Source organism: Rhea americana, unplaced genomic scaffold (genome assembly GCF_003343005.1).
Source record: "Rhea americana isolate MKP2758 unplaced genomic scaffold, rheAme1 scaffold_223, whole genome shotgun sequence".
Taxonomy (NCBI): Eukaryota; Metazoa; Chordata; class Aves; order Rheiformes; family Rheidae; genus Rhea; species Rhea americana.
In genome coordinates, this window is record NW_028186339.1 from 382,170 (window position 1) to 396,323 (window position 14,154).

Below are 14,154 nucleotides of genomic sequence, written 5' to 3' on the forward strand. Positions count from 1 at the left end.
TTTATTCAACACCAGCCAATATCAGAAATTTGTGCAGGGCAAGTGGGCAGTGATCCTCTTGCAGAATACTTTCCCTTTTTTCCTGTGTGTGCAGTTCTGGAGCTCTGGGACTAGACCCTCGTGCAATGATGTGCACAAAAGGTTCCCTCCTTACCTTTGCTCACCAATTGTCCAGTTCATTTTTTGAATGTACATAAGCTATTGATGCCCACAGCATCTTGCAGTTTAATATGATCTTGCATGAAGATCATCATCTTTTGTTTTTGAATTGCTGCTAAAGAATTTTCCTTTATGTTGCCTAGTTCTCTTGTCCTGTAAGAAAGAGTAAGTGAGAATTCCCCTAATGGAGAATACTCCCACTTGTGATTTTATACATTTTCTGCCCTGCAGTTCTCTCTCATTTTCTGTTTCCCAACCTGAAGAGTATCAGCCTGGTTAGGCATTCCTGAATGCCGGCCATATCTTTGTCCAGCTTTGTTCCTTTCCTCTGTAGTCACTCTCATTTTTCTGTTACTGAGTGACTGCAGCTTATCCAGGCATTTCTGCTCTRTTTTCTGGTCAACTTGATTTTACTGTATACTTTTTTTTTCCAGTTGCCTTTTTGTTTTCCTTCTAATTTCTACCCCCTCACTCCACACACAGATGCATGTGGTGACAATCAAAAAGAGGCAAGAGCCTTCTCAAGAAAGGTGTCTTTACACTATGCAGCAGTTTGCCAGGTGCTACACCTAAGCCTGGTCTGAAAGGGTTAGCTATGGAAGTGTAAGCAGTATAGCCCTCTTGGAGCACACATAGGCACCCTGGATTTGAATGGTCTGGGCCTATCTTTTTTTTATTGTAATAAAAAAAAGGCAGCCCTCAGCCTCCTGGATTTGTTAAAAAGCTCTGCTATGGAACAGAAATTTCTTGCACTTGATCTGTCATCATTCTGGGATGGAGTTATATAAATTTCTGATTTCTGTGAGTTAAGCCCTGCGGTTTTTCTTCCACCTTGGTTGTGGAATGACTAGCTGAGGCCGTTGCATTTATATTTCTTACTGTCTGTTTTTGCATAATCTCTGTAATTCTGCCTATTTACTGGGTTTTGAAATAAACGTTTTAGGTGCAGAGCAAAACTTTAAGCAATATAGAGTATTGCTCAGAATGCTAAATATGAGCAATTTAAAGGAAATGCAAACTGTCCTGAATATAACGGGAGTATTTCTTGCATAACTAGAGAAAAAACAATTAAAAATTAAGAACCTCCTGTATGCAAAGTCTACATATATATATTTTATAGAGGACTTTGTGCTAGGCCACTGAGGATCTTCAGACACTTTTGTAAGCCCACAATATAATAACATATTTGCAATGAAATCAAATGTACCCAAAGTACCTGTTAGCAAAAGAATTTGCTCTAGTTACAGTGTCTGGTTAAATATTAATGCAAGATTTCTGCCATTACCTATTTTTAGCCATAATTTCTTTAGTTAGGTATTATATGTTATTGCATAATTTAAATATGGACATCTGGACAATTTACTTGGCCAGCATAACGTTCTGTTTTTACTGAAAGTATCCTCACAGTGTTTTCTCAGAACTGTGTGCCAACAGTTAACTGTTCAATATTTAAATAGAAGAATTGAGTTTTTGAAATGGAAATGGTAATGGAAATTAAACTGCTCCAAGAGATTCTGTTCATTAAAAGGGCAGTATAATAATTACATATACTTATTAATGTGTGCTGGACCAGTAGCAGCAGAAAACAGCAGGTTTTCCTTGTATTTCACTGTATTGGTAGATTGGCCAGTGAATATTAGAGATGTCTTTTGGGCTCTTTTTTTTAAGTTAATGTAATCTGCTGTTGGTTAAATAAATAAACTATCTGTGATTCCATTTTCAAAAATATATTTTGTATATATAATCATACATGTATGTATATGCATACATATATATGTAGCTGTACGTGTGTGTATGTATAGGTATATATATGCATTAAAGAAGCCCTATGTATCGTAAGTGTTCTTTGTCATGGGCAGTTGTAGATGACTAAACTTGTTTAGTTTGTAGGCCCAAATAGATACTTTATACAAACATTCTGTTTCTGAACTACCAGAACATATCTTGTTTGCTGGCTTGGAAATGCTTCCATTTCTGGTTAATACAGCAAGCTGAATATAGCTGTGGAGAAGGGATGAGATTTCATTAAAGCCTGTCTGTCACAGAGCTGTTCATGAATATAACAGGATATTCTTGATTCCTGAGTCAGAGCTGAATTTCAAAAGACTGTCATTTAAATAAACAAAATAATCTCCTTATTTTAGCTTTGTCTCAAGAAAGCAATTTCTTATGTAGTCAGAATTCGGTTCTGACTGAACTTCCACTCTTCAAATGAGCTGATTTGATCTCATGACTCCAAAAGAAAACCTGTTTCACCTCACACAGTGACCTCTCAGAGTAGCCACTTAAATTCATTGGCGTGTTCCTTTCTGTATAATACTTAGCTTACTTTATTTTCCATGGTTTATGAATATATCTTAAATACAGATGGAATTCATGTTTGGATCAGGGCTAATAGATAAGATGCCTGCAATTCATTCAGATTTCTTAAATAGTACCTTGAATTTTTTTAAGTTTTCTGAATTAATGCTTTTTGTTAGGGACAATGACCTTTTCCACTGTTGTCATTTGACTTATGGATTCACTACTTCTTAAAATTCTGTTGTATAAATAAGAAGGAATCAAATTGTGGATGAAACCTAATCATTTCATCGCCTTATAGTAGTTTACAGATCCTCCATTTATTTCAGAAGAAGTCAATCCTCCTTCAGAAGTGTCCTTCCTATGGTAGCAAGGGTGAAAGAAGGGCAGTTTAAATATATCTTTCTGGACTTTTTCTTCTCTTCCTTTCATTTTGGAAGAACAGAGTATTAAAGATCATTTGATGATAGAGTTGTTGAAGTTTAGATTTGGGCAGAAGTGCACAGAAGTTTGGATTTTTCATGGGAGAAGCTTTTGAATCTGGAATACTGTTTTAATTCAAGTGATTAAAGTTGAACAGTTACTCCAGATACCTGAATCAGATTCAGGATTTTTTACTAAATTATATCTGAAGATAAAACTAATTTACAGCAAATATTAAAGGAAAAAAATGTAGTTAATCTCAGCTATTCTCTGTTGCATTTATTGTATTTATAATGCTTCCATCCAAAGGATACATTCTGTACCTGAATGATACTCATTTACAAAATAAGAGTTTAGAAACACAATTAGAGTTCTTTTAAATTTAGATCTGAATAAATAAGCAACACATCAATTTAAATAAAAATTGCACATATTTTATTTCTGAATAGACAGAATATAGCAAAAATAAATGTCTTAATATTAAAAGACTCCAAAATGAAGAAGTATTTTTTTTTCTTTATTCTTAATTATTTGTGATAGATTTTTCTCACGCAGTGATAATTTCCTTACCTCCTGGGAAGTCTATTTTTTTCTCAGTCAAGGATGTTGGCAAATGCTTTGTTATGCTGGAAAAAAATGTTCAGCTCTTAATATTTTATCAGTTCCATTGGGCCAAAGGTGCCAGCAATTGTGTAAATGGCCACCAGTCTTCAGTATTTTAAGTCTTAAGCCCTGTGATATAGGATCTTTATAAATTATGTATAAGAGTAGGTGCCACTCAATAAATATTTAATATGTGATAGATACTTTTGTCTGAAATTACTTTTTCACTTGAACAATGATTTAAGCTGTATTTTTTTTGGTTTTATGAGGTGACACTTTTATAGTATCAAGGAGTAGCTGCTGAATGCAGTTTGAATGTCAGAGAGCTGCAGGACAACATTAATCACAACTTTTTTTGTTCTTTCTGAATGCTGGAGAACTTAATTCATCCATTAGCAGAGTAGGATTTCCTGGTTTTGTTTTGGAGTGTCTTTTGTATGTTGTGCCATCATCTCATTTTGCTCACTTGTATGTGTAGTTACAAAAATATTTTTTTTTAACAATATCAGCATTAACAACACTTTTATATTGCACAGAGAAGTGGGATACTACATCTGTTTTCTTCATTCAGATTTGTCAAGCTGCTATGCTTAGGCAAATGTGCATTGCAGTCTATCCAGGTTTTCTCACAAACAGCGGGCTGTCTTGGCTGGCACTGAAGGATGCATATTGATGACTTGGAAAAGCGGTAGTCACACTGTTATCAGAAAATTTATTTTCTGTATTTACTAGCCCTAGGATAGAAAAGCATATATACATAATGTACAGCAGTGATAGTTGTTTATGGTACCTCCCCTTGCTGAGTTGTTGATGTTACTTAGCTTGTAATGGCTTAGTTGCATAGACAGAAAAATTGACTCGTTTTGAAGGGAAGTATGTTGTGAAGGTCTTCGCAGCCTCTGTCACCATTATCTTCCCATGTCTAGAAGCTGATAGGTTTTGATGTCAACTTGAAAAATGAACTTTATAAATACTAAAACTTATTTCAAAGCTATATTTAATCTCTTATTTATTGCACACGTTATCTAATTAATATTGCATCAAAGATATTACTAAAAATGACTTTTCATTCAAGGTTATATTTGTCCACTTGTACTCCTGCTGAATGATACTTTTATCCTACAAGTAGTTGTTGCAGAATGCAGCCAAAAATTTTTTTGAATAATTGAAATTATGTGCTTCAAATACTTTGTACGTTTATTTACTCTTGCCAATGTTTCCGTTTATATGAGTGGTTTTAACTATTTAGGCTTACTGGGTTTCCAGGTGTCCAGATTTTTTGTTGAGGAAGGCTCAGTTTATTTAAAGGATTGCCAAAGAGTGTTCAGTTTTACATTTCCTAGCTGTGCTGACTTTTTTTTTGTAGATTTAAATACTGCTTAATCATCATGCAGGGTAGTACATAGCTTGCTTTTAAACAACTTTCCTTCGTYATTCTCATTTGATCTTCCTTATCTGGTATAATTCAGCTGTTTGTTTGGTTTCTTTCAAATAACACCTTCACAGACTTCCTGAACAAGAAGCTTGGAATACTCACTGGAAATACAAAATTTACATTTAAAACATAATAAAAAAAAATCTTCTTGTATTTTTTGTGATCTTACATAGATTAAATTATATTTAACATGGTTTAGAAAGAGAATGAAGAGCAGTATTTCTTGGGTATCTTAATATATTTTTCTTTGTTACAGGAGCAAACACTGGCCCTTAGGAAAGAAGGGATAGGTGTTGTATTAGATTCTGAACTGCCTCATCTAATTGGCATTGATGATGATCTTCTTAGTACTGGTATCATCTTGTATCACTTGAAGGTAAATACACATCTGTATTTCCACAACCTTAGCGTGCCTTGTGATTTCGGAGTAGACAAATTACAGCATTAATTTGCTATCTAAATATAGTAAGTGTTCATCACATTTCTCCACTCTAGTTTGATAGCTGTTAAGAGATTGTAACTGATTCAAGTTATAATATCTGTCAGTTTAGTGCTTAGTTTTATCCTGGGAGTAGTGATAGATATATGATATTCCTACTCATGTATATTGGTTTCTCATTCTTCTTGTTGTAAAGCTTAAATTGAAATTCAAATCAATTGCCACAAAATTGATTCTGTGCAGGACAGTTAAAGCTTGAATTTGCTAGCAATATTGTACAATAAAGACTGCTCTATGAAAGTATTCTAAAAATGTTATCTGATTTTTTCACGTATGCATAAACCTGTATTAGGTCCAGGATGCTGTGATAAAGTAGGTTAAATTTTATCTTCATGGGGAGGAGGAGAAGTTCAACTGAAAATAACATATTTTGTCTTAATTAGGAAGGCCAAACGTATGTGGGCAGAGAAGATGCTATGACAGAACAGGATATTGGTAAGGAAATTGTTTTTTTTCACATTCATTCTTCTATCACTTGTTTTTTGTTCGTCCAGTGTCTTAACCATGTGAGTGAATTTTTGTCATTTTTTCCCCTTTTCAATTAATTGTTCACATATTCTTGCATATTTTTGCTTTTCAAAATCTTATAAAATATTAATATGATTTGCCTGAGAGAGTATAACTTCTAAAACAGCTTGTAGATTTAAAATATGTTGTTATTCATACACACTGAGATTGGTTGTTAGTCTATTTCTTGTAGACTTTAAATAGGGTTCTGTAGAAATACCACTTTTTCATGCAGCACCTGTCGTAATTGATGCATAATTGTTGTCTTAATCTTTGTATAATGACAATATTGTTATGTCTAAAGCGATCTTTGGRCTTTAGATTCATGTTGATGAAAACTTTGCAAGTTGATGAAAAGGGGTAGGCTTATATTTAGTTTTTCTTATTCACTTGATATCAGTGCAAACAAATGCCAGTATTGGACTGCTTTATCACATATGTTACTTGGATGGAGTTCCATTAAGTAAGCCAAATTCTTTAGTTCTCAAGTGAGAAATCAAGAGCCAAATAACTTAGTTCTATAAGTTTTATTTGGTCAAAAGATGACTGAATTTAAATATCTAAATAAATTCTGTGAAACTAGAGCACATATGTGTTGCTTTGTAATAGTAGATAATGTGATATAAAAAAATTTTTCTCTTTGTTTCTGGTGAGAATGAAAGACTTCTATAGAGACAATGTTACGAGAGTTGAAGAGAAGGAAAGTAGTATAAATGATTGATAGCAGGCCTGAATATATTAAATCTTAAGAGCCTTATTTCAGCCATTCATAGTAATATGCAATCGCATATTAAATCCTGTCTCGTCATATTTAAGTAGAACTGCTTTAAGGTCAAGATTTTTTCATTATTACTCAATGAAACTGGGCAGAAAAACAGTTGCTACAAGTGTGTGCAAATATACATATCTGGTGCCAGAACATGGAACAAAAAAATTATACAAAACAAAAACACTTCTCTTTCCATTAAAATAAAGCAATTAAAAGAGTAAACCTTCAAGATATACAGTTATTAAAAGGTCGGAATTGGTGAGAGAAGCAACAAAACATCATAAAGAAAAAAGATACTTTCAAATAGATAGTGCCATATATTCTTAATAAATTAATATCAGATTGCTAATCTTATTTGTTAAGAGAATAATTATGTTACTTTATTTCTGTGTGTTTTAGTTCTTCATGGCCTTGATTTGGAAAGTGAGCATTGCATCTTTGAAAACCTGAATGGTACTGTGAATCTAATACCACTAAATGGAGCTCAGTGTTCTGTGAATGGTATTCAGATTACAGAAGCCACACACCTAAACCAAGGTATTGTCCAGAGTAATGTAATTTTTATACAGCACCCTTTCTTTTTTTCTAGCAACAGCACTGAAAACTCCTTCTATATGTAAGAGGTTTATTGTTAAATTCATTTTAATTTTGATTCCTTTTCTTCTCCTCTGCAATTAGGAGATACTTGGAGGTTTTGTTCAGTCAGAGAACTGCTATATGGAGAAAAGAGAATTCTTCACTGACTTGAGCTACGTCATCATCTTGAGTATGAATTGATGATTACCATTAGATTTCATTCAAAACTTCTGCATAAAGCAAACTCCATGCCAGATGGCTTAGATTGCTATGATATTAAAAAAAAAATAAGAAAAAAACAGTAAAGCAGTCTGTGTATGAACAAAATAGTGTCAGAGCCTTCCCCCGCTCCGCCACCCCAGTTTCAGGCTGACTGGTCCAGCTTAACGCTCTTATTGCCAAATCCCCTTGTGCAGCAGTAGATTCAGCTAGAATATCCATTAGCTGCAGATGTAGTAAAATGACGCAAAGGAGGAGGCCAACCTTAATGGAAGAATGTTAGAGAGTTAGAATTTCAGTGCAGAAACTTTAAAATGTGGGAATAAAGAAGCAGCTGGGAGGGCCGGGAACAAAGGTGTGTACTATTGGCCTGGAAAGCACCGACTGAACAACTGAGCTGATGAATGCTACAGCAGAGGTTCTCTGCATTTCTTCCAGGAGCACCCAGAATACTTTTCCATTTAGCAGTGAGGTTGCGACACAGCCTGCTGCTGGAAAAAACTATATTGCTTTACATCCCTGGAAGGAAACCCTCAGAGCAAAGTTATTTGAACAAATTAGGAGCTCAGTGCAGAGGACAGTGTTGAATGAGGATGATCTTGCATCTTTTTTGAATTCAAACAAGTGCTTCAAAATTTCACTTTCAGAAAGTAAGGAGTTTTGGTGTGGAAAGGGGATGTTGATTCTGTAAAGTGTCTATTTCTTCACAGCAATACAGTTGTCATTTCTGTTGCAGATAGTTTTCCACTGACATTTTCTGTACAACCAAGCTTACAGGCAATTTTTTTTTTTCAGTAGGGATGACTGCTTATCAAAGTGCTCACTTCTTTTAATTGCCTCAGGCATGTTTCTGTGTACATGGTAGCAGGTCTGCGTGTTTTGGCCTGAGACAAGTGAAGGGAAGGATTAGGTTGTAAATGAGTTGATTCATAGATGAGGGAAGAAAGAGTAGTGGAAGAGGATTGTTCCTTGCCTCCAAGGAATGGTGAGCATAGAATGACTTATCTGGAACTTTCTGCTGTCACTTGGGAAAGTAAGTAATACTTTCCAGTGACAGGTATTTCTGAAAGTATTTACATCATGTTTTACTGATTCTTGGCAAGCAAATGAATTTTTGAAATCCAGTATTTACCTCAATATAAAATAATGCCTTATTACACTTTGTTTGCCCTTCTAGGAGGGAAGAAAAATCATTTTGAAGATGAGAAGTATTTTTCTATCATATAGTGTACTCCCACACCCAACCACAATTCTGAAACTAGGGTCCTTTCTCTTCCTACCGTCTTACCATATGCACCTACTTTTCTACAGTCCATGACCTTCCTTCTGCATACCCAAATGTATGGTCCTGTATGGGTGCAGACTAGGCCTGGAATTACATATTCCTCACCCTCATACATCTTTACTTTTCAACCTAATTTTCTGTACTTCCCAAGCATGCTGTCACACACAGACCCTGAGCATGGTCCCATGATTTCAACTGGATTCTCAGCACCACTTGAACTCCATTCTAACTCCTTCACAGCTTCTGGAAAGACTTGCTCTGCTGGAGCAAGTTAGCATAGACATGCTGATCAGGGGTAACAGGTTTTTAACTCATGACCTCAGTAAAGAGTTGGCCCACAGGTGGTTTATCACTGATATTCTTGCATATGATGGCTTGCTTTTGTGACAGGTGGCAGTTGTACTCGCTGACCTAGGTTTCCACCACATGCAAGATAACATTAAAGAACAGGAGTATGGAGAAGGTGACAGATTTTTCAACAGCAAATCTAAGGTTGACATGTTTTTTAGAAAAACTTTCTGGATGGGGAGAAAGCCTAATCCTCTTTCCCTTATATTTGGGTAAATCCTGTTGATAAATGGGCATTGGCAARTGGAAAGAATAAGAGTTGCAGTTGCAATGGCTCATCTTTGCTTTAGCCTACTGCATTTCAGAGGGAGTAAAGGTTTGATGGGCCTCAGACAGACTTGGTTTTGTCCTGTGAAGAGTGGAATCTTGTTGTTTTTATGTATGTGTTTCTATCTCAAGATAGAAATTTTCACCTCAAAAGAAGGGCAAAAATTGCTTTTGCATTACTAAATTGTGGAAAAACAGCTGGCTAAGCTGCCCTCTAGAGTATTTAACCTGACTGAGCCTGAAAGCATCAGATGGGAAGAGCCAATGGAATATGGCTTGCATATGATGGCTTTAACATCATATGCAAATTTAACAACTTGTGTGCAATACATATATCCTAGCTGTGATAGCACTTAGTCTCACAGCATGAAATGCCAGTATCTGTAAATACCTGCTTCAGATATCTCTGATTAACTGCTGATATATTTAAATGTTTCCGTTTATTATTAATAATTATTCATTTGAAAATGTGTTTTTAGACTGTTTTATAGTAGATCAAAAAAAGAGGCATAGTAATTAATTAATACTTCCTTCTTCAGATTACTTCCAGCATTTGTAAATTCTGCTTAATATGCCCTTTTTGTGTAAATACAACTTTTTACAATATTCTTTATTCGTAAGAACATCTGCTAGGATTTCTGGAGATAACTGAAATAACATTCACACATAGAATTTGTCCTTTGCCTTAAATTTTTCCTCAACTAAAGCTGAGTTTTCCGTTGTCAGGCCAAACTGCCAGCTCTTCAGAGCTGATATCCCCCACTTTTTTTTTTCTTATTATTCATTAGTTAAAAAATAACTTCTAAAAATTAGGGAGATTAATTATGGATACATTTGTTTATATAGCTCCAAAATATTGATCTATGTAGTTGAGTGAGACTTGATATTTGAACATGTATTCTTCTTATTTATTTCATTTATGTATGGGAGGAAATTAGCTAGATTACCTGTAAGAGCTCCCCAAATAATTTAGTCTTTTTTTATTGCTTTTTTCTTTTTCCGTATGTTGTTAGTAGTATCAATGTATTTGATAAACTTTTTTCCTTCACTGCCTTCTCATTCAAGGAAAATGAGAATTATTGCTTAGAGTAAATAAATGGAAAGCAAAACCCATTAAAAAAAAAATTTGTTTCTGGACAACATTTATTCTACATTTTGCACACATGCATTCAGATGGGGAATTGCATTGTGCAATGACATAATAATGAACAATCTAAACTAGTACTTAGGATATACTTTGCAGAACATTTTGATACATATTATTTTTCCTGAATAGGTAAGCAGCACTATCAGAGCCTAAGTTCTGTCAAATGTGAATTAAGATTGTACAGTTCTTCCTAAATTCTGGAATAAGATTAAAAAAAGTACAGAGACAAAAAGTAGCATCATGCAGTATTATCTGTGACATGCTTAGATACAGAAGAGGAATGTAACAGGAGGAGGAGCCGTAATACCTGTTCTAACCTTTATATTGGCCATATCAGTGTACTAAATACTTCTGTAAGAGTGTACCATATGACAGGTGCATATCTCTTCTCTTTCCTCCTATTCAGACCTGTGCCAAATCTCTTCCTATCATGATCATATGATTCAGGGAAACCTAGCCATTCATTTGATCAGTCATTTGTTTTCAAATGTTCACGTACTTGTTAAGCACACTATTCACTTTTATATTTGTAAATATAATATACAGTTACCTTTATTTGTACTCATTCTGAAATTTAAATTCACTTTAGCTGTTTCCATTTAATAATGTGGTCAAAAATGTTTACAACTGAATAATTTTATCTTCATTCCAAGCTGAAGGAATTTCACTAGTATCCTCACTACTTCCTCTACTACAATAATCAAAATCCCCCCTGCAGGCAAACAGCAAGAATGGAACAGATGCATGTTTGAGGAAAACTGCGAGCACATGAAGCAGTTGTGGAGTAGAAAGAGGTTTTACTGCTTTCGCTATAGCAGTCATGACCAGCAGCGACTCTTTTTAATATGCTTGCAGAAAAAGTATGCCCAGTGCACTTCATGAGGGAAGGGCCAGCCTGCTGCATTACAGAAATTAAAAAGGTGGTGTTGGAATGTCTTTGCAATACCACTCTACATACAAATTTATGAAAGATATTTCTGTTTAGGATTAAACTGAAATAAAATATTAATATGATCCAAAACTGAGGTGTGATGTAGACAGCAAGGAGTGACACTGTGACTACAGTGAATTTTGCCATTGATTTTGCTAAGATTGGGTGATCTTATTTGGGTTAATATTTCTGGTTAAGCTAAATTTCAAAGGAACATCCTTAGCTAAGGACAGTATTCTGTTTTCAGATGGTAACAATTTGTTTGCAGTGAGCAGTGTAAGTGCAGTTCTCTTTCAGACTGTAAGTGTAATAGCAGCTTTTTGCTTTTAAAAATGCCTCCCAATGACAGATAAATGCTTGATTCTATGGTGATTAGCTTGGAAGATTTCCATTTCATGACAGCAGTGGGACATCATTGACGATGTATTTTTTAGTAGGCAAGTATTAATCTTGGTGCCAGTTTCTTCAAAATATGGTAGTGAATGCCCAGAAACACATTATTTGTGACCTGTACCTGTAATTGATTAAATGTAATAATGGATGTTTACTGAGCAATATAAATTCTTCCAAATTTTTCCCTTTGAAAATAAGTATTGGATATAAAAGTCCAATAATCCTGGTTTGGGTAATGGTAGGTTTCAGTGTTCTTCCACAAAAAGATAAGAAAGGTAAGTGAGAGTACAAATTATGGAGGAATGGAGCTTTCAGTTTAGGTGGATTTTAATCTATCTTGGATCAGTAGCAGAGGAGTGAAAGTTAGTTGGTCTTTAGCCTTAGTTATGGACATACCCATTGGATTTGGCACTGTCTGGTTTCTAGCCACCAAAGTAGCCATGTTGAAGGAGTGTATAGGAGAAGTTTGGGGCAGCTGCTGCTGCTGCTTCCTCTACTTCATCAGCTGAATGACATCAACATGACTGATGTTTGTGTGCATGAGTATGTGTGCTCTCTTTTTTTTAACAAGGAACATGAAGGAATGAACATACGTATACAGCAGTTATAATTGTGATTCTACGTTTTTATACATTTTAATTGTTTATTTTATTACTTTAAGTTCTAAGTTGAAGTTCTTTATGAAAGTCTTTGCTTACATATTGGATGACCAAAAAAATATTTGGCATTTTCTGGTGCAGCATGATGTCAGTAAATGGTGTGTATTTTTTTTCTCCTCAGGTGCTGTTATATTACTTGGAAGAACCAATATGTTTCGCTTTAACCACCCCAAAGAAGCTGCCAAGCTAAGGGAAAAAAGAAAGGTGAGATTGAATGAATATTTGGGGGAATTTAATTTTTTTTTCACATTTTTCTCCCTGGTACAGACACATGTTGATTATTTTTTATTTTATTTTGTTTTCTGCTTCACATAAGACTACTACTTTATTCTTTATTTTCATCAAGTGAAAGGAAGAGTTGATAAGCACAGTAGCATTTGTCTAATACTTTCATTTTATGGTCTGTTGTTAGAGTGGACTGCTGTCTTCCTTCAGCTTGTCTATGACAGATCTTTCAAAATCTTGTGAGAACCTGTCAGCAGTTATGCTTTATAATCCAGGGTGAGTATATTCTGAAATGCAGTTGTATAAATTGCACTAGTTCTCCTTTTTAGTGATTTGACTGTTTCAAGTGGGAGTAATAGAAATTGTTTTGTTCTCAAGTTAATGCTACAGGCATGCTAAATAATGGGGTTGTGAATGACATAAGAACTTTTCTGAAATCTTATTTGGACTAATATTTCAAGTCTGTGCTAGAAAATGGGATAAAAGCACACTGAGGAGGTTTTTATCATGCTGAGAACTTGCCCTTACAAGGGATCCACTACTCRAATACAAGAAGAGTAACTGCACCAGCGGACAGCCACACTGACAGATTTGACACTAATAAAGTTATAGTGCCTGGACTTCAGAGGCCGAATTTGGCATTAAAACCAAGGCAGTCCAGCACAATTATGATATTGCAATTTTACAATTATACTTTCTTGAGTATTACAAGTTAACTCTTTTTTCCTTAGAAAAATACGTTGTAAATTGGAAATTAAGTAATATTTCTGTAGTTCATTTAATACCAATAAAAGCATAAAACGGCCAGGAAGTTAGCGTCTTAGGTTCTCATCTATCTACCTCTTAGTAGGTGGCTAGAGTACGATATGGAGAATGGTTTTATTATACAATTAAAATGAAATAAACTCCTAATTGTAGATAAACTGCTTTTAATGTTTTTACCAGTGTTCTTAAAGTGATTCAGAGGGAATTGGTGGTGGCGTGTTCAGATTTTTCTTTTTTTTTTTTTTTTTTTTTTTTTTTCCCCCCCCCCCCAATGGCTAATGCCTGTGTTTTGAATTGAGAGTGAGATGAAACACCTTAACCACCTATGTGCTTTTGAAAAATTGGCCAAAAATTGATTTACAGATTTGGGTAGGGCAACTTTATTCCTAGGTTTTACTATGAGATTGCTCTTTGTCCACTAGAACTTAGAAAGATTGGACACGTAATGACAAATTGAAGTTAAATAATGTGTTAAATATTGTGGGTATGTGTAATAACATTGCTTCAAATGTGATGTTGCTCTCTTGCTGCTAAGTTTGCCTAGAAAGAACTCAAGACACTGAACTAGTTGCTTATAAGCTGCGCATCTTTTTTTCAGACAGATAAAACAAAGTCAAAATATAGATTTTTTTTTTTTCCTATT

The 14,154-nt window shown here is 34.7% G+C and overlaps 1 protein-coding gene across 5 annotated transcripts in view; it reads left to right on the forward strand.

The window, feature by feature from the left end:
* The window catches only part of KIF16B (kinesin family member 16B), a 146,903-nt gene that overhangs the window by 57,982 nt on the left and 74,767 nt on the right, over window positions 1-14,154 (forward strand). For all 5 annotated transcript variants that reach the window (XM_085305597.1, XM_085305599.1, XM_085305600.1 and 2 more), the window contains exons 13-17: window positions 5,178-5,297; window positions 5,804-5,855; window positions 7,096-7,233; window positions 12,643-12,725; window positions 12,934-13,022. In XM_085305597.1, coding sequence (XP_085161723.1) covers window positions 5,178-5,297; window positions 5,804-5,855; window positions 7,096-7,233; window positions 12,643-12,725; window positions 12,934-13,022 — 482 coding nt within the window. The remainder of the gene's footprint in view (window positions 1-5,177; window positions 5,298-5,803; window positions 5,856-7,095; window positions 7,234-12,642; window positions 12,726-12,933; window positions 13,023-14,154) is intronic.